Raw genomic sequence first — 25,328 nt, 5'->3', positions numbered from 1 at the left:
ATTTATTATTCTATTTACAATTGCCCATGTGTTTTTCCCAGCTCATGTTGCTTCCTCTGCCTGGAAAACCTTTTTCCCCTTCTTCATCTATCAAATTCCTAACCTTTAGAGGCTCAGATTAGGGACCACCTCCTCAGGAAGCCTCTCTGCTCCAGCAAAGTGATAGAGCACTTAAAGAGCATTTATCATTCTGCCTCAGGTTTTATTCATTTTGTAAATGTCTAACTATATTTAACTACTAGATTCCACGTTCACAGAAGGTCTTATCATTTCTTTCAATCACCTCTTACCTGGTTCATAGGGATGTGATTAATAAATATCTGTCGATAAGATGCCAAATAGACATTATACATTTTTCCTATGTTTAATATTTAATTAAATATAACACGTACAAGACTCTATTCAACAGCAGGCACTGAATGAGCACCATTGATTGCGTGGTTTAATTGTACCATTGTAAGCATCTCTACACTGGTCTCTGTCCTTTTTACCTTGAAAGTGATCACTGACTTGGCAGGTTATCATCCACTTCCCAGGATTCTCAACTATCATTTCTGTTGTCAGGAAGGTGGCTGGGAAGAGGTTGACGACATCAGTCCGATGGCCTCTGCTGATGAAGGTGTTACCATAAAAATAGATGGAATGGATGTCTATCTCATTCCCCATTCCAAATAGGTGCCAGGACACCGATTCACCAACACACATATCAGGCTCGGGGAAGTTTCCAAAGAGGTATCCATTGAGCGCTGAAAAACAGAAACACTAGTGGAAGAGATTCCCCTGCAGAGGCGAGCAGATCCAGAAGAAATGGTAACACATGCTCTAGCACAGTTGAAAATTAGCACAGATTATTGCTTGTAATGTTTTTGTGCAGAAAGGCATGATTTCTTTGGTAAAATACAGTCCCCGAAAGGAATGAAAAGCATTAGTCTTTTCAAGAGAAAAGCACTCAATAAAAGTGATCAGCAACATGCAAACAGCCTTCGAGCTGTTATGTGAACACAATGAGATCAGGAGCAAACAAAAGCACTGTTCATACTTCCAGGACAGCTTGGCCACCTCTTACCTCCATCTCTATTTACATATTTACCTTCCCCACCAGATCTGTTCCTTGTAATTAGAAACCTTGTCTTACCTCACAGCGGGACAGCTGAAACATAGTAGCTACTTAAATGACAAAAGCATGCAGCAAGAAGAAAAGGAAAAGAACTGATTAGAAGGGACTTATGAAACATGTTAACTTTTTTTGCCATTTCTCCCATCCCCATCCCCTGCCTCTTTAACCACCAATTTGTTCTCTGGATCTATGAACTTGGTTTTGGGGGTTTTGTTTGTTTGTTTGCTTAGATTCCACATATAAAAGAGGTCTTACAATATTTGCCCTCAGTGTCTGACTTATTTCACTTAGCATAATGCCCTAAAAGTCCACCATGCTGTTGCAAATGGCGAGATTTCATTCTTTTTTATGGCTGAATAATATTCTATTATTATATACCACAATTTCTTTATCCATTCATCCATCAACGGACACTTAGGCTGTTTCCATATATTGGCTATTGTAAATAATGCTGCAATGATCATGGGGGGTGCATATATCTTTTTGAATTAGTGTTTTCATTTTCTTCAGATAAATACCCAGGAGCAGAATTTCTAGATCATATGATAAGCTTATTTTTAGTTTGTTTAAGGAAACTCCATACTGGTTTTCATAGTGGTTGTACCAATTTACACTTGTTATTTCTTCTTTTTTTGATAATAGCCATTCTAACAGGTATGAGGTGATATCTTGTGGGGTTTTTTGTTCGTTTGTTTTTAATATTTATTTATTTATTTGGCTGTGCCAGGTCTTAGTTGCAATGTGTGGGATCTTGTTTTTTTTTTTCCTTTTTCCTTAGTTGCAGCAGGCATGTGGGATCTAGTTCCCTGACCAGGGATTGAACCTGGGCCCCCTGCATTGGGAGCTCGGAGTCTTAACCACTGGACCACAGGGAAGTCCCTCTCACTGTGGTTTTGATTTGCATTTCCTGATGAGTAATGATGTTGAGCATCTTTTCACATACCTATTGGCCATCTCTATTTCTTCTTTAGAAATATATCTATTCGGATCTTCTGCTCATTTTTAAAAAATAAGATTGTTTGGCTTTTTGCTATTGAGTCGTATGAGTTCTTTATATATTTGGATATTAGTTTCTTATCAGATATACAATTTACAAATATTTTCTCCCATTCAGTCAGTTGTCTTTTCATTTCGTTGATGGTTTCCTTTGCTGTGCAGAAGTTTTTAGTTTGATGTAGTCCCACTTGTTTATTTTTGCTTTTGTTGCTTTTGCTTTTGGTGTCAGATTTAAAAAATCATTACCAAGACCTATGTCAAGGAGCTCACCACCTATGTTTTCTTCTAGGAGTTCTAGAATTTCAGATCTTATACTCAAGTCTTTAATCCAATTTGAGTTAATATTTGTGTATGTGTGTAAGACAGCGGTCCAGCTTCATTCTTTTGTATATGGCTGTTCAATTTTCCCAACACCATTTATTGAAGAGACTGTCCTTTTCTGCCTGTATATTCTTACATGGGTTTATTTCAGGGCTCTCTATTCTGTTCCATTGATCTCTGTGTCTGTTTTTATGTCAATATCATACTGTGTTAATTACTATGGTTTTGTAATATCATTTAAAATCAAGGATCACAATGCCTCTAGCTTTGTTCTTTCTCAAGATTGCTTTGGCTATTCAGGGTCTTTTGTGGTTCCATACAAATTTTTGGATTGTTCTATTTCTGTAAAAAATACCATTGGGATTTTAATAGAGATTGCATTGTGACTATAGATTGCTTTGGGTAGTATGAACATTTTAACAATATTAATTCATTCAATCCATGGATACAGAATATCTTTCCATTTATTTGTGTCTTCTTAAATTTTTTTTATTAATGTCATAATTTTCAATATATGTTTTTTTCACCTCCTTGGTTAAATTTATTCCTAGGTATTTTATTCCTTTTGAGGCAGTTGTAAGTGAGATTGTTTTCATAATTTCTCTTTCTGATAATTCATTATTAGTGTAAAGAACTGCAACAGATTTTTGTGTATTGATTTTATATCCCTCAAATTTACTTAACTTATTTGTTCTAACAGTTTTTTGGAGCCTTTAAGGTTTTCTATATATAGTATCATGTCATCTGCAAATAATGACAGTTATTTCTTCCTTTCGGATTTGGATGAATTTATTTCTTTTCCTTCCCTAATTGCTCTGGCTTGGACTTCCAATGCTATGTTGAATAAAAGTGGCAACAGTGCACATCCTTCTCTTGTTCCTGATATTAGAGGTTTAGCTTTCAGCTTTTCACCATTGAGTATAACGTTAGCTGTGGGCTTGTCATATATGGTCTTTATTATGTTGAGGTATGTTTTCTTTATACTCTCTTTGTTAAGAGTTTTTATTATAAATGGATGTTGAATTTTGTCAAATGCTTTCTTTGTGTCTATTGTGATGATCATATGATTTTTATCCTTCATTTATTACTGTGGTATATCACCTTAATGGATTTGTGGAAGCTGAACCATACTTTCATGGTTAAAACCCCATGGATTAATAAATCCCACTTAATCACAGTGTATGAACCTTTTAATGTATTGTTGAATTTGGCTTGCTGATATTTTGTTGAGGACTTTTGCATCTGTGTTCATCAGGAATATTGGCCTGTATTTTTTCTTTTTCTGTGTGGCATCCTTGTCCACTTTTGGTATCAGCATGATGCTGGCTTCATAAAACATGTTTGGAAGAGTTTCTCCCTCTTCTATTTTTTCGAAGATTTTGAGAAGAATTTGTATTAATTCTTCTTTGAATGTTTGGTGGAATTAACCAGTGAAGCCATCTGTTTCCTGGACTTTTGTTTGTCAGAAGGTTTTTGATTACTGATTCAATCTCCTTGCTAGTATCATTCTGTCAGATTCTATTTCATCCTGATTCAGTCTTGGTAGGTTGTATGGTCCTTATCCATTTCTTATAGGTTATCCAATTTGTTGGCATATACTTGTTCATAGTAGTCTCTTATGATCCTTCTTATTTCTGTGGTGTCAGTTATAATATCTCATCTTTCATCTCTGATGTTATTTATTTGAGACCTTTCTCTTTTTTTCTTAGTTAGTCTAGTTAAATGTTTGTTAATTTTGTTGATCTTCTCAAAGAACCAGATCTTAGTTTTATTGATGTTTTTTATTGTCTTTTTAGTATCTATTTCACTTATTTCTGCTCTAATCTTTTTTACTTCCTTCCTTCTAGTAACTTTGGGCTTAATTTGTTCTTTTTCTAGTTCTTTGAGGTGTACAGTTAGGTTGCTTACTTGAAACATTTTTTGTTTCTTGAGATAGGCATTTATCACTATGAACTTCTCTCTTAGAACTGCTTTTGCTGCATCCCATAAATTTTGATATATTACATTTCCATTTGTTTCAAGTTTTTAAAAAATTTCTCTTTTGATTTCTTCTTCAATATGTTGGTTGTTCAGTAACATGCTGTTTAATCTCCACATGTTTGTTTAAACAGTTAAACAGTTTTTAAACAGTTTTCTTCATGTAATTTCTAGTTTCACATCATTGTGGTCAGAAAAGATGCTTGATATAATTTCAATCCTCTTAAATTTATTTATTAAGACTTGTTTTATGGCCTAACATATCTATCTTGGAAAATGTTCCATGTGCACTTGAGAAGAATGTGTATCCTGTTGTTTTGGGATGGAATGTTCTATAAGTATCTGCTAAGTCCATCTGATCTAACATATTGTTTAGGGCTAAAGTTTCCTAACTGATTTTCTTTCTGGATACTTACATTGATATAAGTGGGGTATTAAAGTACTTTACTATTATTGTATTGCTGTCTATTTCTCCCTTTATGTTTGTTAATATTTGCTTTATATATTTAAGCACTTCTGTGTTGGGTGCACAAACATTTTAAATGTTATATATTCTTGTTGGATTGGCCATTATGTAACACCCTTCTTATTATAGTCTTTGTTTTAAAGTCAATTTCAAGTCTGATATAAGTGTAGCTACTCCAGCTTTCTTTTGTTTTCCATTTGCATGAAATAGTTTTTTCCATCCCTTCAGTGTCAGTCTACGTGTGTCCTTACAACTAAAGTGTGTCTCTTGTACATAGTATATAGATGGGTTTTTGTTTTTTTGCTGTTGTTTTTTTTTAACCCATTCAGCCCTTTTATGTCTTTTGAATGGAGAATTTAGTCCATTTACATTTAAAGTTATTATTGATAAGTATGTGCCTATTTCCATTTGTTAATTTCTGTCCATTTTTGTAGTTCCTCTCTGTTCCTTTCGTCTTCTCTTGCTCTCTTTCTTTGTTTTAGGTTCTGACAGGGATTATGTTTCATCGCTTTCTTATTATTCTCATTACGAAGTTATAAATCTTGGAAAACTAGGTTTAATATTTCTGTGTGTTCTGTATCCCGTGTAGTGCCAGATACACAAAAGGCAGTCAGTATGTACTTGATAACATGAGAGGCACTCACCGTGCATTTTGTTACTCTTCTGGAAAACAGCATCTTCTTTGTCAACTGAATCGGGGTCAGTGCAGAAATGTCTGATATTTTCCTCAAGGTACCAGCTTTGATTCTCATCCACAACAGTAAACATTATAACAAACTCTTGATTCACATCAGTCCTTGTCCCTGAATATTTATGCAGGATACCTATCAGGCACATTCAAAAGAGTAAGAAAAATATTCACAGTGGACTAAATCAAGATTAGCTTTTCTTCCTGCCAATGGTATCAGGTAAGTTTGAAAGACCTACATGTACAAGAGTAACCCACAACATAAAATCAGTGAAAGGCTTTGATGGAAATGATAGAACCATAGAAAACTCATAAAACAGAAATCCTCACAACCACAGACTTGGAAACCTGGCTGTCCTTAAAGGAAATATACTTTATTGAAAGAGCACAGATACACCATATCAATTAATAGGGAATAAAATAACAAAGTGATTATGTGAGTTAAATAATAAAGCAAAAGCATTCCTGGTCATTTGACTACATTTTACACTTTCCTATGTGTGGTGTCAGTGTGTATTTTTTTTAAAGCACGTAAGTTTCAGAATGCTATGATTTATTTAGGCAGAAGCCTGAATTATTGTCCCTGTCATAGATATTCTATGTTAGAAGAATTTCTTTAATGTTACAGAAAGTTTGGAAGAAGAGGCACACTCTGTGTAAAGCAAAGGAGGTAGGCAAGACGACCTGAAGATTATATACACTTTTCAACACACCTGGGAATAGGCTCCTAGGGACAGAGAGGGTGGGGAAGAGACGTCTTACCCTCTTTGCACACCAGCAGTGGGCCAATTAGCCCAGAGCAGATGTCCTTAGGGGCATCGATGTGCGAATGGTACACCCAGGTCAGGCAATTTGCATCTGCTGGGGCAGGAGCATATTCTTCTCTCACTGGCCAGACATAGGTATAGTTTTTGCCAGGAGGAACATTGTCATCATCCTTGTTCCTTCCATATGTTCCATCTGGGTACAGGGCTCCTTCCAAGAAAATATAAAACATAGTTAAAATGCAGAGATCACACACTATAGTGGAAAGAGCTAGAACTTTGAAATCAAACACACATGAATTAAAATTTATTTGCTATGGGACTTGAGGCTAGTTACTTAAATTCTCACTGCCTTGGTTTTCTACCAGTAAAGCTGGAATGTTTATATCTACCCCCACTACATGAGTCAGTGTATATGAAGTGTCCTGCACAGAGCCAGATGTTTAATAAATATTCATGAAGACCCCTTCTGACAGGCCTCCCGTACCAATCAGGAAGACATCAATCTGCTTCACTTAACATCAACTGAAGAAGGAAAGGAGAAGCAGCAGAAGAAATAACAAACACTTCTTGGGCACTTACTACACATTCAACACCTAAATTTGAGACCTGAGAGATTTTGGGTCTCATGAAAAAGATCTGCTGACCTCAAAGCTAAGCAGGTATAGAGGTGAACACTCAGCACCCAGGCTTAAAAATAAAAACAAGGGAAAAAAAGAGCAGAAACCTTAGTGGCCAACACACTATAAGGAATACAGATTTCACAGGTTTCACCCGGACAGGTTACTAAACAGAAAAACAAGTAACATAAACAAACTTGGATGATGGTGGGATCAGAATCCAGAATCCAAAGTTGCTACAGTATATTCTCAATAATTTCCAGTTTTCAACAAGAAGAACAACAGCCACAGCAAAATGAGACATGCAAAGAAATAAGAAAGTGTGATCCATACTCAAGGGAAAAAAAGCAGCCAAGAGAAACTATCTCTAAGTGCTTCTAGGTGTTGAATTCAGCAGATAAAGACTTTAAAGCAGTTATTATAAATATATTCAAGCAACTGAAAGAAGCTATGTTTAAATAATTAAAGGAAAGTAGGACAAATTATTCAACAAATAGAGAATCTCAATAAGGAGGTAAAATTTATACATTAAAAAAAAGAACCAAGTTGGAGTTTTGGCACTGAAACATACAATAAATGAAATAAAATATTCACTAGAGTGGCTTAGCAACAGATTCAAGATGGCAAAAGAGTCCGTGAACTTGAAGAGACATTGAGAGAATTACGCTATCTGAAAAAGAGAGGGTTAAAAAAAGATTGAAGAAAATAAACAGAACCTCAGAGACCTATGGGACTAAATCAAGTATATTAACATGTGTGTAATGTAGTCTGCCAAAGGAGAGGAGAAAGAAATGGGGGCAGAAAAAAATATGTGAAGAAATGATTGCAGAAATTTTTACCAAATTTGATGAAAAACATTAACTTACTTACACATCAAAGGAGCACAACAAACCACAAGTAGAATAAATACAAAGAATTCATATACAAATATATTGTTGTCAAGCTGTTGGGGAGGAAAAAAGGCAAAGAGAAATGATCACATACTAAGGAGCCCCAACGTGATTAACAGTTGACTTCCCATTTAAATATTTGATATGAGAAGACAGTGGGATGACATACTAAAAGTGCTAGAGGAAAAATACCAACCAAGAATAATACATCCAGCAAAACTAGCCCTCAAAACAATAAGGCAAAATAAAGATGCTCTAGATAAGCAAAGATAAGTGAGTTTGTTGCTAGCAGACCTGTCTTACAAGCAATACTAAAAGAGTTTTTCAGACTAAAAGGAAATAACACCAGAGAATGTGAATCCACAGAAAGAAGTGAAAAGCACCAAAAATAGGAAAAATGGGAGTTAATATAAAAGATTCTATAAATATATTTTTCCTTTTTTATCCTAACTTCTTTAAAATTCATAAGATAATATACAGTTCCAAGTATAACATCACATTGTTGGGTTTACAGAGAGAGAGATGTAATGACAATATAACAATAATAACAAAAAAGAGGTGGGTGAGAATGATGCTCTGTTGGAGTAAAGCTTTTATATATTTCCAGAATTAAGTAGGTAAAAAAGAAGAAGTATATTGTGATATGTTAAAATGCATATTACAATCCATAGGCCAACCAATAAGAAATGAACTCAAAATATATAGTTGAAAAATCAACAGAGAAATATAAATAGTAGATTTTAAAATATTGTTTCACACCAAAGAAGACAGTAAAGGAAGAACAGGGGAATAAAAAAGACAAAATGCATATAGAAAATAATTAGCAAAATAAGTGTAGCTCAAACCAATCAATAATTACATTAAATGTGATGGTCTAAACACTCCAATCAATATGCAGAGATTGTCAAATTGGACAAAGAAGTAACATCCAACTATATGCAGTCTATATTTTAGATTCAAAACACAAATAGATTGAAAGCAAAAGAATGCAAATAGCAACAATATGAGAGCTGAAGTGGCTCTCAATAACAGACAAACTAGATTTTAAGACAAGAAATGTAACGAGAGACAAAGATAGATATTTCATAATCATAAAAGAGTCAATATATCAGGAAGATAAAACAAATATAAAGCTGTTCATACCTAACAAGAGTCTCAAAACACATAAAGCAAAAACTGACATAACTGAAAGGAGAAATACACAACTGAACAGTAATTGTTAGAGATTTCAATACCCTTCTCTAAATAACTGGTAGAAAAACTAGGCAGAACATCAGCAAGGATACAGAAGACTTCAACAATGCTGTCAAACAACTCAACCTAACTGATACCTATAGAACATTCCACCCAATGACTGCAGAATACACCTTCTTTACAAGGGCACATGGAACATTCTTCAGGATAGAAAGTAAGCTACACATTAAATAAATCTCAATAATTTAAAAGGAATAATACTTCCATCCAAAAACAACAGAATACACTTTCTGCTCAAGTGCACATGGAACATTCTCCAGGATAGAGCACATCTTGGGTCACAAATCAAGCCTAGGTAAATTTAAGAAAATTAAAATCATATCAAGCATCTTTTCCAACCACAATGCTATGAGACTAGATATCAATTCCAGGAAAAAACTAAAAAATACAAACACATGGAGGCTAAACAATATGCTACTAGACAACCAAGAGATCACTGAAGAAGTCAAAGAGGAAATAAAAAAATACTTAAAACAAAATGACAATGAAAATATGATGAACCAAAACCTATGGGATGCAACAGAAGCAGTTCTAAGAGGGTAGTTTATAGCAATACAATCCTACCTCAAGAAAAAAGAAAAATCTCAAATAAACAGCCTAACCTTACACCTAAAGCAATTAGAGAAAGAAGAACAAAAATCCCCAAAGTTAGCAAAAGGAAAGAAAATAAAAATCAGATCAGAAATAAAGGAAAAATAAATGAAGGCAACAATAGCAAAGATCAATAAAACTAAAAGCCAGTTCTTTGAGAAGATAAACAAAACTCATAAACCATTAGACTCATCAAGAAAAAAAGGAGAATACTCAAATCAACAGAATTAGAAATGAAAAAGGAGAAGTAACAACTGACACTGCAGAATTACAAAGGATCATGAGAGATTACTACAAGCAACTCTATGCCAATAAAATGGACAACCTGGAAGAAATGGACAATTTCTTAGAAAAGTACAGCCTTCCAAGACTGAACCAGGAAGAAATAGAAAACATGAACAGACCAATCACAAGCACTGAGATTGAAACTGTGATTAAAAATCTTCCAACAAACAAAAGCCCAGAGCCAGATGGCTTCACAGGTGAATTCTATCAAACATTTAGAGAAGAGCTAACACCAGTCATTCCAGACTCTTCCAAAATATAGCAGAGGGAGGAACACTCCCAAACTCATTCTACGAGGTCACCATCACCCTGATACCAAAACCAAAGATGTCACAAAAAAGAAAACTACAGGCCAATATCATTGATGAACATAGATACAAAAATCTCAACAAAATACTAGCAAACAGAATCCAACAGCACATTAAAAGGATCATACACCATGATCAAGTGGGGTTTATCCCAGGAATGCAAGGATTCTTCAATATATGCAAATCAATCAATGTGATACACCATATTAACCAATTGAAGGATAAAAATCATATGATAATCTCAAAAGATGCAGAAAAAGCTTTTGACAAAATTCAACACCCATTTATGATAAATGGGTGAGCATAGAGGGAACCTACCTCAACATAATATAAGCCATATATGACAAACCCACAGCCAACACCATTCTCAATGGTGAAAAACTGAAAGCATTTCCTCTAAGATCAGAGACAAGACAAGGATGTCCACTCTCACCACTGTTATTCAACATAGTTTTGGAAGTTTTAGCCACAGCAATCAGAGAAGAAAAGGAAATGAAAGGAAACCAAATTGGAAAAGAAGAAGTAAACTGTCGCTGATGCAGATGACATGACACTATACATAGAGAATCCTAAAAATGCTACCAGAAAACTACTAGAGCTAATCAATGAATTTGGTAAAGTTGCAGGATAGAAGATTAATGCACAGAAATCTCTTGCATTCCTATACACTAATGATGAAAAATCTGAAAGAGAAATTAAGGAAACACTCCCATTTACCATTGCAACAAAAAGAATAAAATACCAGGAATAAACCTACCTTAGGAGGCAAAAGACCTGTATGCAGAAAACTATAAGACACTGATGAAAGAAATCAAAGATGATACAAACAGATGGAAAGATATACCACGTTCTTGGATTGGAAGAATCAAAATTGTAAAATTACTATACTACCTAAAGGAATCTACAGATTCAATGCAATCTGTATCAAATTACCAATGGCATTTTTCACAGGACTAGAAAAAAAAATTTTACAATTTGTATGTAAAAGTCTTTACAAAAGACCCCGAATAGCCAAAGCAATCTTGAGAAAGAAAAACAAAGCTGGAGGAATCAGGCTCCCTGACTTCAGATTATACTACAAATCTACAGTAATCAAGACAGTATGGTACTGGCACAAAAACAGAAATATAGATCAATGGAACAGGATAGAAAACCCAGAGATAAACCCACACACCTAGGGTCATCTTTGACAAAAGAGGTAAGAATAAACAATGGAGAAAAGATAGCCTCTTCAATAAGTGGTGCTGGGAAAACTAGACAGCTACATGTAAAAGAATGAATTTAGAAGACTTTCTAACACCATACACAAAAATAAACTTAGAATGGATAAAAGACCTAAATGTAAGGCCAGACACTATAAAACTCTTAGAGGAAAACATAGGTAAAACACTCTATGACATAAATCACAGCAAGATCTTTTTTGACCCACCTCCTAGAGTAATGGAAATAAAGTAAAAAACAAACAAACGGGACCTAATGAAACTTAAAAGGTTTTGCACAGCAAAGGAAGCCATACACAAAACAAAAAAAACAACCCACAGAATGGGAGAAATTATTTGCAAATGAAGAGACCCACAAGGGATTAATCTCTAAAATATACAAACAGCTTATGCAGCTCAATATCAAAAAACCCAAACAATCCAATCAAAGAATGGGAAGAAGATCTAAATAGACATTTCTCCAAAGAAGACATATGGATGGCCAAAAAACACATGAAAAGATGCTCAGCATTACTAATTATTAGAGAAATGCAAATTGAAACTACAGTGAGGTGTCACCTCACACCAGTCAGAATGGCCATGATCAAAATGTCTACAAACAATAAATGCTAGAGAGGGTGTGGAGAAAAGGGACCATCCTACACTATTGGTGGCAATGTAAATTGGTGTAGCCACTGTGGAGAAGAGTATGGAGTTTTCTTTAAAAACTAAATATAGAACTACCATATGATCCAGGAATCCCACTCCTGGGCATATATCCAGAGCAAACTATAATTTGAAAAGATACATGCACTCCAATGTTCATTGCAGCACTATTTACAATAGCCAGGACATGGAAGCAACCTAAATGTCCATAGACACAGGAATGGATAAAGAAGATGTTGTACATATATACAATGGAATATTACTCAACCATAAAAAGAATGAAATAATGCCATTTGCAGCAACATGGATGGACCTAGAGATTATCATACTAAGTGAAGTAAGTCAGACGAAGACAAATATCATAAGATATCACTTATATGTGGAATCTAAAGAAAATGGTAGAAAATTTGAAACTTGTTTACAAACCAGAAACAGACTCACAGACTTCAAAAACAAACATATTGTCACTAAAGGGGAAATGTGGAGGGGGGGTAAATAATGAGTTTGGGATTAACACATACACACTACTATAGATAAAATAGATAGTCAACAAGGACCTACTATATAGCACAGGGAATTTTACTCAGTATTCTGTAATAACCTATATGGGAAAATAATCTGAAAAAGAATGGATATATGTGTACGTATAACTGAATCACTTAGCTGCACACCTGAAACTAACATAATATTGTAAATCAACTACACCCCAATATAAAATAAAGATTAAATTTTTAAAAATCCAGTACTTATCAAATTAAAAACTCTCAAACTAGGAATAGACGGGAACTTCCTTCTAAGAATAATCCACATCTAACATCATGCTTAATGGGAGGGAGACTGCATGCTTTCTTCCTATGACTAGGAACAGGGCAAGAATGTTTGCTCTTGCCACTGTTATTAAATACTGTCCTGAAAGTTCTAGCCAGTGCAATAAGCCAAAGAAAAAGCTAAGTTATACCCATTGGTAAGGAAGAAATAAAACGTTATATTCATAGTGACGTGATTCTGTATTTAGAAAATTCCAAGGAACCCTTTAAACATCTACTAATAAACAAGTTTAACAAGATAGTAGGATTCAAGATAAATATATAAAACTCAATTGTAGTTCTACACACTAGTAACAAACAATCAAAAATAAAATTAAGAAAACTATTCCATTTATAACAGTATCAGAAAGAATAAGATATTTCTGAATAAATTTAACAAAAGAAATGCAAATCTTGTACACTAAAAACTAGACATTGTTTAGAGACAATAGAAGTCTAAATTCCATGTTCAGATTGAAAGACTCAATATTGTCAAGATGGCAATTCATCTTTTAAATGCAGGTGACAATTTCTCCCCAACTGATTGATAAAACTCAATGCAATCCTAATCAAAACCCGGCTGATGTTCTGTGGGGTTTTTTTGGTAAAAATTAATGAGTTCATCTGATATTTATATGGAAATGCAAAGGACTTAGAGTAGCTAAAAAGTCTTGAGAAGAGCAAAGTTGGAGAATTTATGCTACCCAATTTCAAAACTTACTATAAATTCGTAGTAATCAAGACAGTGTGGTGTTTGTGCAAGGGTAAGCACATAGATCAGGGGAACAGAATTGAGAGCCCTGAAATAAACCCTTATACTTATAGTTATTGATTTTCAACTATAGCCTATGAATCATTTATCTTCTATTCCCAGGACCCACAGTCAGTCTCTGGCACCTGGTGGGCACTCAGTGGAAGTATCATGAAGGTAATGAATTTTACGTGCTGACCTTCACCTACTCAGAACTAACCAAATCTGGGACCGAGAGGTTTGCTGCACTTCAGATGGAGGAAAAGCACCAAGAACAAAGGGCACTCCTAATCTTGTGTCCATCATCAGAGGTGTCTCCTCTGGCTGCTTAGACAGACCTGTCTATGGCAACTTCCAGGCAAGTTTTGTTGCCTTAGGACAATATTTAATAGCCAAAAGCTCGTCCTTGGTGGTAAAGTAAGCTGCATCAGAGTTAGTGGTGCTGTTCCTGGCATGTTCCTCAGAGCCAGTAGTGTAGCAGGTTTAACATCATTTGACACATTCCACCTGGTCACGAGCAAGAATAAAATGAGAGATGTGAAAAATACTTCTGAAGACGGAGAAATACTTCCATCTCAAAAGCCTAAGAATGTTGCTTTTAAAAAAAATTTAACTTTAGGGAGTACTCAGGAAACTGTGCTATTGAAGCTATTTAAGTACAAACAAGAAGATACGGATGGGGGACTTCCCTGGTGGCGCAGTGGTTAAGAATCTGCCTGCCAATGCATGGGACACAGGTTCGAGCCCTGGTCCAGGAAGATCCAACATGCTGCGGAGCAACTAAGCCTGTGTGCCTCAACTACTGAGCCTGCACTCTAGAGCCCTCGAGCCACAACTACTGAGTCCATGTGCCTAGAGCCCGAGCTCCACAACAAGAGAAGCCACCGCAACGAGAAGCCCATGCACTGCAATGAAGAGTAGCCCCCGCTTGCCACAACTAGAGAAAGCCCACGCGCATCAATGAAGACCCAGCGCAGCCTAAATAAATAAACAAACAAACAAATAAATCAAATTAAAAAAAAACAAACCAAAAAAAGAAGGCAGGGATGCTTCAGAAAGGAAGCACCAAAGACAGTAGCCTTAAGCAGGGAAGTTGAGGTCCATGTGAACTGAGACACCCTCCCCATAGCTGAGGCTGTTACTGGTGATAGGACACAGGAATCCGTTGTGCACTCTGCCCCTTATCCAACATGGGACCCAGTCAAGACTGACTGACAGGAAGGTTAGTGTGTTTCTGGGGCCGCGGTGGAGCATGTGTCAAGGGACGCCAACACCCAGTTCTGTAGCAACATAAAGAAAAGTGAGAAAGAAGAGAGGAAGAAAATAGGGTAAGAAAAAGAGAAATAAAAGGTGGGGACAGATAGAGATGGGATGAGGGGGAGGGGGGGAGGGAGAAGACAAAAGAATACGTGTAATCTTAGAATGTGTTCTTAGAATCCTGTTCATTGCAACTGACAGTTGTCTTACTTAAGAAGGAGAGAGAAGACACCAATAATATAGGATTGATATTTACCTTCTGAATCTTTGTTGTAGAAAACGCCATGTGGATGCAAGGAGTAGGGTCGGGAAGCAAAGTTCTTTAAATGGATGACAATCACATCACCCACTTCAGCTCTCAAGATAGGGCCCAAGAATCCAAGCCAGGGAGGTTTGGGGATCTCCGTGGAATAAGTCTCATCTGTGTAGTGTCTGTAAACAGCCTTTTTGTAAATACCGCCTATCCTGTTGGATCCTCTTTTGAGAAATAAGGTTGCAAGTCTAAAAGTAAGAAGGAAAATATTTTATAATTGAAATTCAAAGAGAAATCCTAATAGCTTACTTTAATAGTCCACAAAGTACTTGTAAGCATGATTTCTCATTTGGTGTTCACCAAAACCCTTCAGCCTCTGTAAAGTTGGTAAGATTATCCTCAATTTATTAGTGAGGAAATGGAGTCTTAGAGTTAAGTGACAAGCCAGAAACAAATAGTATTCACAACCAAACTAAAACAAAACCAAAATATTCTAAAGTCACACTGTCCATTTGCCCCTTTTCATTCAACAAACACTTATTATGCACTTACCGCATTCTCAGTAGGAGTCTATGATCTAATAATGAAAGAATTAAGTAACTACTCAGAGCAATATATGATTAAGTAAGTACCAATTGAGTGGTTGATGCAATGGATATTGGCTCAGTTTTTCTAGGAATATATTTGTTCACAGAAGGAAAAGATTGCTGTGAGTGAAAGAGGTCAGAAAAACCTCATATAAAATGCAGAAATTAAGGAGAAGTAGGATTGGATAACAAAGTGGAAAAGTTGAGGACACTAAGCAGGGACAGAGCATGAGCAACAAGGAGGAAGAAGTATGGGTGATGTGGGAGGAAAGCAAGTTATAGGCTGGGGCAGAGTTCTGGAAGGTGAGTAGTGAGAAGTATGGATGCGTGTAAATTCTGGGGAAAGACTGATAATGAACTTTATCATATGGTTATCATAGGTTGAAGAATTTAGAATTTAGAATTGATCTTGGAAGAACTGAGGACTCACTGAGGTTTTTCATAAAATGGGTGACATGATAATCAGTATTTAGGAATGATCCTTATGGCAGTGGTGTGAAAGTTTTAGAGGAGTCAGGCAAAGGGGATAGCAAAGATGGGGGGCAGGGAGGTTGTCAGGAGATTAGAAGGGTGTGATGCAATAGGAAAAAAAGGGATGGATGTGAAAAAAACAGGATTCTAGGACTTAATATGACCAGATGCCCTCCTGGGGTGAGAGGGAGACTCAGCCCAGGGTTTGGGAGCCTGAGACGATAGCAACACTGGTGACACTATTTTGCAGGTGGTCACACCATCTTCCCCTGGGAGATGGAACCCCCTTCCCCACTCTCAATCTATGTGGTTAGTGCTCCAATCCCAGAAGTATTGGCTTCTGCTTGAGCAATAGCTCCTGGGTGCAGCCATTCCAATGAAGCTGAGTCAACAGACAACTCCCACTCTGGCACACCCTCCTGCACACGTGCATGCATTACTTCTCCGTCACTCAACAAACTGTAAGTATCTCAAGCCCTGTACTCAGTCCTGGGGATACAGAGAAAAAATTCAAAGACTTGAAGGAGCTCTCATTCTAGAAGGAAGAGTTATTGAAACCAAGCAGGTCTCTATGGGGACTTACCAGTGACAGACCCCTGGTGTCCCCCACCTCTTGTTTGTAGAAAAGCTTTAGCCTCCTGGGCCTTCCCCAACTTCCAAAGAGCAAATTTATTCAGAGAAGTGAGAAAATGCAGAAACAAAGGAAAACAGTCAAGCAAGACAAAAGAATAGTTTAGCCATAAAACAAAGTCAAGGACTTTTAGTTCCTCACCGGGTGCTATAGAAAATACCCTGAGCCATATCCTTGAGTTGTTTTGCAGATACTAAAACCCCCACCAGGAGGAAGAAGTTAACTACATGCTGACCACCAGCACGTCAACCCCAGACCAGCTGGAACCAGGAGGATGATGATGTAGACTCCCGAAACACCACCATTACCTCACCATCAACCAATCAGAAGGACATACACAAGCTGATCACACATCCCTCCACCTCACCTTTAAAAACCCTTCCCTGAAAACCACTGGGGAATTTGGGTCTTTTGAGCATGAGCTGCCTGTTCTCTTTGCTTGGCCCCATGTTGAGTGCCTTGCAATAAATGCTGTACTTTCCATCACCACAACCGGTATTAGTAGATTGGCTTTGCTGCACACTGGGTACGTGGATCCATGTTCGGTGCGGTAACATGAGAACACAGGCATATAATCTTGAGTGTAAGACAGATCAGATGAGGTTTCCTAGATGAACTAATGCCTAAATGTGGTCTCAAAGAGCAAAGAAGTGTTACCCAAGCAAAGAAGATGGAAAGGGCTGATAGAGCAGACATTTTGCCAACTCCGCACCCACACTACATTCTTTGGTCTAAGAGGACACCTTTCCCATTCTCATTCTATATATGCTTTGGGTGGGGCACCACACCCACCTCCAGCAATGGAGCAAGTGACTCACCCTAAACTATTAGCACACTAAGCCCCCTCATATATTGGTGGAGGGAGGGCTTGTGATCCAGGCCTGGACAAATTGGTGTAATTCTTCCCCCAACCAAGCCACCCTGGACCCCAGTGATTAGTTCAGGGACAGCTATAGAGTGGCTGATTGCTTCAACCCGAGGGAAACTAGGGCAACTCCAGACTCCCAGCTTCCTCCAGAGTGCCCTGAACCAATTCTTCCCCTGCCTCACCCCTCCCAGTATAAGGCACACTTTCCCCCTTTGATTCCTCTCCCTCATCTGAGTCAGAACCCTAGGCAGATGCCATGATTCAGGTATCCTTGTCCTGTCCCAGGTCCCAGCCTCAGACATCAGTACGCAGAGCTATAAACCCTTAGATAGTTGGGGTTCAGTCTGTAGCTGGACCCAAGCCACATTCCCATTCTGTCCAGAGACAGACCCAGGAACAGTGGTCCTCCTGAGGTAGACATATTTCCTGGACCAGAATATATAAAGTTTATACCCATGTATGACTGTCTCCCCATGATAGGACAAGCACTTGACAATTTACATGACTACTGTGGATAGAGATCAAAAGGAAGACCCTCCCTGCCCCTGCAATAGGGTCTGTCTATCCCATCAGTGCACGTCACACCTTTGAGAACTCTCCCAGAGTTCTCACATGCATCTCCCCTATTTCAGTCCTGTGATGAGCTTGAAAACTGTTCTGCTGACTTTCAACAAGTACAGATTGAGGACCTAAAGCATGTGAGGTGCAGGGTTAGGTGTTGCTTAGATAAAAATATGAACAGGACCCAAGGGACAAAGACAGTATTGGCTGCACAAGAGAGATGAATAAGAATTATAAGAGGAGAATAAAATGCCCTGAGAATTTAGGAGAGAGGGAGAGACGATGAGCTCTCCAAGTGGAAGGGATGGCTTGAGCAAGGGGGTAGGGGGGCGGGAGAGAAATTAGAAGTCAGTACTCAATGGGAGTGAAATTGTAGTGAACTGTGAATGTTGGATTAAGGCATTAGTATATATTATAGCTACAATTAATAGCCCCTGAAGATTCTTGAGCAGGAAATTTGACCATATACTTGTTTGGGGAAGACAATTTTGGTAGAACCCCATATCTGACTTCTCTTCATTGTACCCACCTATCTGATTTTGCCCACCTGCTTCTGCTCACTTGATCAAACTCCTTCCTGAGCTTCCACCTCTGAATACCAAGCCTACATAGCTGACCAAGGCTCTGTTTACCTTCACGGTTGATTTGGGAGATTTTCTTCCTTGGTGTCTGACCTCAGCTGACCTGACCTCAACTTAGCTAAGCCTCCCTTTCCCAGTGGCCCAGGTATGGCATCTGCTTGCCCTGTCTGATCTGGTTCTTTCTCTGGCCAACATGGGAAGTTTCATTGTCTCTCTTTACTTCAACATCATGTTTTCCCAACTTTCCTCCCCTCCTCTTTCCTCTTTCTGGGTCCTATCTCAGCAGAGAATTCCTTTTTTTTTTTTGGCTGCACGCTCTTCGGCTTGCGGGATCTTAGTTCCCTGAACAGGGATTGAACCTGGGCCATGGCAGTGGAAGTGCTGAGTCCTAACCACTGGACTGCCAGGGAATGCCCTAGAATTCCTTTGTTGATGAAGCCATACCAGGTCTGATAGTCTCTGTATCAGCAATGGATTTCTGTTAGCTTCATTAAGCACGACAGATCAAAAAGCAAAATAACAGGTATTTTCAAGGCTTCATGTTCATCTCCTTGAAGACATTATCAAATGATCGTATACCAGTGACTCAGATACAAGCTCCCAAGCAGTTCCTGCAACAGAGCTCCCAGCAGTCTCTAGTATGAATGGTAGTTTTGCCCACCCTGCAGACTTTTCAGGTTGATGGAGCCAGAGGTCAATGTGCTCCTCTCCTCTGCACACAGCCTTTCCTACAAATAAGGGTTGAACAAATGTTTTTGCAGGTATCAGTTGAAGGAGTCCCAAATTATTTATCTGCCCAGAACACCAGATTACTAGCCTGCCCAGGCACGCTCATGTGTCGACCTCACCCTGCCCTTTGTGTGGAGTCGGTATGGGGCGAGGTTCCTGGGACAAAGGAGGAAGCCATGGTTCAGGCCCCCACGGAGAAGCCAGGGATGGGCCTGACCAGAGAAAAGCCAGTGCTCCAGGAATCACAGGGCCAGTCCTCCCAGAGGCAGCAAAGCTCTCTCTCCCCTAGATGCCAGGCTCAGCTTCCAATGCAGATAATGGAACTGAGAACACAGGAATCTGGACAAAAGGGTCAGAGAATTATAACAATGATCTTGGTAGCAAAAGCCTGTAAAGACAAATTTCTTCAGCTGGTGACTGGGAAAATAAATTAGGGCACAGTCATACCACTTAGCCATACAAAAGAACTAGGTGTTTCTACAGGTAGCAAGATGGCATGATCACCAAGATGCTAAATGGTAAGAGCAAATTGCAGAACAGCATGTAAAGTATGATCTCATTTGTGTGTGTGTGTTTTTAACAATGTACATATACATGCAAAGAAAACATTTGGAAATACGTCCAGGGAAACCATGAAGTGTAGCTTCTGGGACATGGGACTGAGGCCACAGACAGGAGCAAGAAAGGACGAGAAGTTTACTATTACTCACCCTCTACCGTACTGTGGGAATGTTTTACTCTGTACCATTGTACTTACTTTCATAATAAAAACAAGCTCACATTTTATTTAGACATTAGGGTCCCGGCTGTTTGGCTACTGAGGGGTCAAACTTCTCTTCTTGTGTGCCTTCTACCTCTGAAAACACAGCTGCCACCACAAAGTGTGCTGTGAGGGTGGGAGCTCCTTCCCCACAGAGGAGATTGGCATCCTGACCAGGGAGCACAGCACCTGCTCAGCCTCTGGTTTGACAAATCCAAGTCCACTATCTAAGCATCAGGACCGAGGTCTTGGGGACACTTGGGTCTGTGCACATGAGGTCTTCTGCCTCTGTGTATCCACTGAGCCTACATGTGTCTGCCCAGGAGCAGGAGTTCACTTCTGCTCTACAAGGCAGAAGCCTACATTTCCGTGTGCAAGGGAATGGTATAAAAAGTCTGGATACCTGACAATGGAGCTTTATGATAGAGGCTCTTGTGTTTCCCAGCCTCACTTGCAGCTTGCATGGTCATGTGACATAGTTCTAGCCAATGAGATGTAAGCATATATCACTCCCTGGTACTTCTCTGGACTCAGCTAGTAGAGACTCTTTCTGTCCTTCGCTCTTCCCATTATCCATGCCCAAAATGAAGACATGACCACTGGAGCTTTAGCAGCCATCTTGAGAGAATGAGGAAGAAGGTCACACCCTAGGGATGGTCAAGTGGAAAGCCAAAAGAACCTGGGACCCTGAAGTTGCCAACCTCTGGACTTCTTTTGTGTAAGTCAATAAATAGACTTAAGCCAGTGATTTTTGGGCTTAAGAAAACAGTGTTTTTCTGTTAACTAGCAGCTGAATACTAGTCCTAATTGAACGGAGTGTTCAGAAGAAGAAGGAAGAAGAGCAGAGGGAGAACTGAGTCATCCTCAGGCTGGCTAATTAGTCCCAGAGTAGGCATAGTTGCCTGGCTTTATACTGGTCACCCAGTAAGTCAATGACAGAGCAAGGATTAGATTCAGAATCTCTGGTGTCCTCTCTAGGTTCAGCCTGAAGGGTAAAAAGCTATAATGAGATTATTCATAAGAGCTTGTCATTCCAACAGGCTCTGTGGGAAAGATGGACATCTGAGCCTCCTCACTTCTCTACTTCAGGTTCCCAGCATGTGTGACCATGCCTGCACACACATATACCTACATGGAAATGTGTGCTGAGCAAGAGTTCCTTACCATGAGTTGTCTGGCAAAGCCACCTTAACAACAGGCAAGCATATCACAGGGAGGGGAAGTGTTCGCTGCCTTCCTACAACGCATTGCATATACTGCATATTTTAGTACTGAGTTATATGTCAACTTGTTTTGTGCATTCATGGATGTGTGTCATTTTTATCACCTAAACAGCCAATGGTCACTCCAAGAGAGAATTAGGTTTTCTATCATAGTTGTTCCTAAATGTCCACCCATGTACCAACAATCTCAGAATTATCTGGGACATTTCCCAAAAATGTCACGCCCCACTTCAGGGCAATTGAATCAGACTTTCTGCTGGCAGGACCTGTGATATCTTTATTTTTCCTCACCAAACAGTTCCTACAACAGGGCATTCTAGTGCTTGCCCATTCTGATTTTTCTTTCCTCCCATGAAAAGGGGAGATTAAAGAGCTTTCACAGTTAGGTGGGGCTATGGGATTTTGGCAAACAGGCTATGAGTGGAAGTAATATGTGTCACTTCTGAACCAGGGCATTTAACTGCCATTGCAAGACTCCTCACTTCCTCTGCTGTAGGGGAAGCCTCCAATGAAGATAGTAAGATCTCAAGATCCAAGCAGCCTGGCTGCTAGTTTGTTTGGGGAGGACAGCTGTCCTGGAGTCATTGGTCCTCTGTGAACCAGAGTGGATGAGAAATACACCTCTGTGATATCAAGCTCCTGAGATTTGGGGCTTGTTTGTTTCTGTAGCACAACCTGACCTATTCTGACTAATACAATTCCAATGTGCATACAAGTTTGGAAATCACATTTCTGTAGTACTTAGCATAAAACCCATAGTAACTATTTGAAACCATAGGAACTGTTTAAATCCATAGGAACGATAGAAAATGGAAAAGGTAGGGGAGAGAAGCAAGAAGAACTACAAATCTGCAGCCTGTGGAACAAAAACCACATTCATAGAAAGATAGGCAAGATGAAAAGGCAGAGGGCTGTGTACCAGATGAAGGAAAAAGAGAAGACCCCAGAAAAACAACTAACTGAAGTGGAGATAGGCAACCTTCCAGAAAAAGAATTCAGAATAATGACAGTGAAGATGATCCAGGACCTCAGAAAAAGAAAGGAGGCAGAGAGCGAGAAGATGCAAGAAATGTTTAACAAAGACCTAGAGGAATTAAAGAACAAACAAACAGAGATGAACAATACAATAATAGAAATGAAAAATACACTAGAAGGAATCAATAGCAGAATAACTGAGGCAGAAGAATGGATAAGTGACCTGGAAGACAGAATGGTGGAATTCACCACTGCAGAACAGAATAAAGAAAAAAGAATGAAAAGAAATGGAGACAGTGTAAGAGAACTCTGGGACAACACTAAACACAACAATGTTCGCATTATGGGGGTCCCAGAAGGAGACAAGAGAGAGAAAGGACCCAAGAAAATATTTGAAGAGATTATAGTTGAAAATTTCCCTAACATTGGAAAGGAAATAGTCACCCAAGTCCAGGAAGAACAGAGAGTACAATACAGGATGAACCAAGGAGAAACATGTCAAGACACATAGTAATCAAATTGGCAAAAATTAAAAACAAAGAAAAATTATTGAAAGCAGCAAGGGAAAAATGACAAATAACATACAAGGGAAATCCCATAAGGTTAACAGCTAATTTCTCAGCAGAAACTCTACAAGCCAGAAGGGAGTGGCATGATATACTTAAAGTGATGAAAGGCAAAAACCTACAACCAAGATTACTCTGCCCAAAAAGGATCTCATTCAGATTCGATGGAGAAATCAAAAGCTTTACAGACAAGCAAAAGCTAAGAGAATTCAGCACCACCAAACCAGCTCTACAACAAATGCTAAAGGAACTTCTCTAAGTGGGAAACACAAGAGAAGAAAAGGACCTACAAAAACAAATGCAAAACGATTAAGAAAATGATAATAGGACATACATCTCGATAATTACCTTAACCGTGAATGGAGTAAATGCTCCAACCAAAAGACACAGGCTTGCTGAATGGATACAAAAGCAAAACCCATATATATGCTGTCTACAAGAGACCCACTTCAGACCTAGGGACACATACAGACTGAAAGTGAGGGGATGGAAAAAGATATTCCATGCAAATAGAAATCAAAAGAAAGCTGGAGTAGAAATAATCATATTAGATAAAATATACTTTAAAATAAAGAATGTTACAAGAGACAAGGAAGGACACTACATAATGATCAAGGGATCAATCCAAGAAGAAGACATAACAATTATAAATATATATGCACCCAACATAGGAGCACCTCAATTACTAAGGCAACTGCTATGAAAGAGGAAATTGACAGTGACACAGAAATAGTGGGGGACTCTAACACCTCACTTACACCAATGGACAGATCATCCAAACTGAAAATTAATAGGAAACACAAGGGTTAAATGACACAATAGACCTGATAGATTTAATTGATATTTATAGGACATTCCATCGAAAAACAGATTACACTTTCTTCTCAAGTGTGCACAGAATATTCTCCAGGATACATCACATCTTGGGTCACAAATCAAGTCTCAGTAAATTTAAGAAAATTGAAATCATATCAAGCATCTTTTCTGACCACAACTCTATGAGATTAGAAATCAATTACAGGGAAAAAACCTAAAAAACACAAACACATGGAGGCTAAACAATACATTACTAAATAACCAGGAGATCACTGAAGAAATCAATAGGAAATCAAAATTACCTAGAGACAAATGACAATGAAAACACGACAATCCAAAACCTATGGGATGCAGCAAAAGCAGTTCTAACAGGGAAGTTTATAGCTATACAAGCCTATCTCAAGAAACAAGAAAAATCTCAAATAAACAATCTAAACTTACACCTAAAGGAACTAGAGAAAGAAGAACAAACAAAACCCAAAGTTAGCAGAAGGAAAGAAATCATAAAGATCAGAGCAGAAATAAATGAAATAGAAACAAATAAAACAATAGCAAAGATCAATAAAACTAAAAGCTGGTTCTTTGAGAAGATAAACAAAATTGATAAACCATTAGCCAGACTCATCAAGAAAGAGAGGGAGAGGATTCTAATCAAAAAAATCAGAAATGAAAAAGGAAAAGTTACAACAGACACTGCAGAAATACAAAGCATCCTAAGAGACTACTACAAGCAACTCTATGCCAATAAAATGGACAACCTGGAAGAAATGGACAAATTCTTAGAATGGTATAACCTCCCAAGACTGAACCAGGAAGAAGTAGAAAATATGAACAGACCAATCACTAGTAATGAAATTGAAACTGTGATTAAAAATCTTCCAACAAAAAAAAGTCCAGGACCAGATGGCTTCACAGGTGAATTCTATCAAGCATTTAGAGAAGAGCTAACACCCAGCCTTCTCAAACTCTTCCAGAAACTTGCAGAGGAAGGAACACTCCTAAATTCATTCTATGAGGCCACATCACCCTGATACCAAAACCAGACAAAGATACTACAAAAAAAGAAAATTACAGACCAGTATCACTGATGATTATAGTTGCAAAAACCCTCAACAAAATACTAGCAAACAGAACCAACAACACATTAAAAGGATCATACACCTTAACCAAGTGGGATTTATCCCAAGGATGCAAGGATTCTTCAATATATGCAAATCAATCAATGTGATACACCATATTAACAAATTGAAGAATAAACACCATATGATCTTCTCAATAGATGCAGAAAAAGCTTTTGACAAAATTCAACACCGATTTATGATAAAAGCTCTCCAGAAAGTGGGCATAGAGA

The 25,328-nt window shown here is 38.2% G+C and overlaps 1 protein-coding gene across 1 annotated transcript in view; it reads right to left on the bottom strand.

The window, feature by feature from the left end:
• HEPHL1 (hephaestin like 1) overlaps nucleotides 1–25,328 on the bottom strand; it is a gene marked incomplete at both ends in the record, with an annotated part of 90,571 nt that overhangs the window by 54,448 nt on the left and 10,795 nt on the right. The window contains 4 exons of the mRNA XM_079928744.1: nucleotides 492–746; nucleotides 5,522–5,701; nucleotides 6,328–6,540; nucleotides 15,213–15,457. Coding sequence (XP_079784870.1) covers nucleotides 492–746; nucleotides 5,522–5,701; nucleotides 6,328–6,540; nucleotides 15,213–15,457 — 893 coding nt within the window. The remainder of the gene's footprint in view (nucleotides 1–491; nucleotides 747–5,521; nucleotides 5,702–6,327; nucleotides 6,541–15,212; nucleotides 15,458–25,328) is intronic.

Source organism: Stenella coeruleoalba (assembly GCF_951394435.1).
Source record: "Stenella coeruleoalba genome assembly, chromosome: 8".
NCBI lineage: Eukaryota > Metazoa > Chordata > Mammalia > Artiodactyla > Delphinidae > Stenella > Stenella coeruleoalba.
This window is presented reverse-complemented; position numbering and strand designations above follow the sequence as displayed.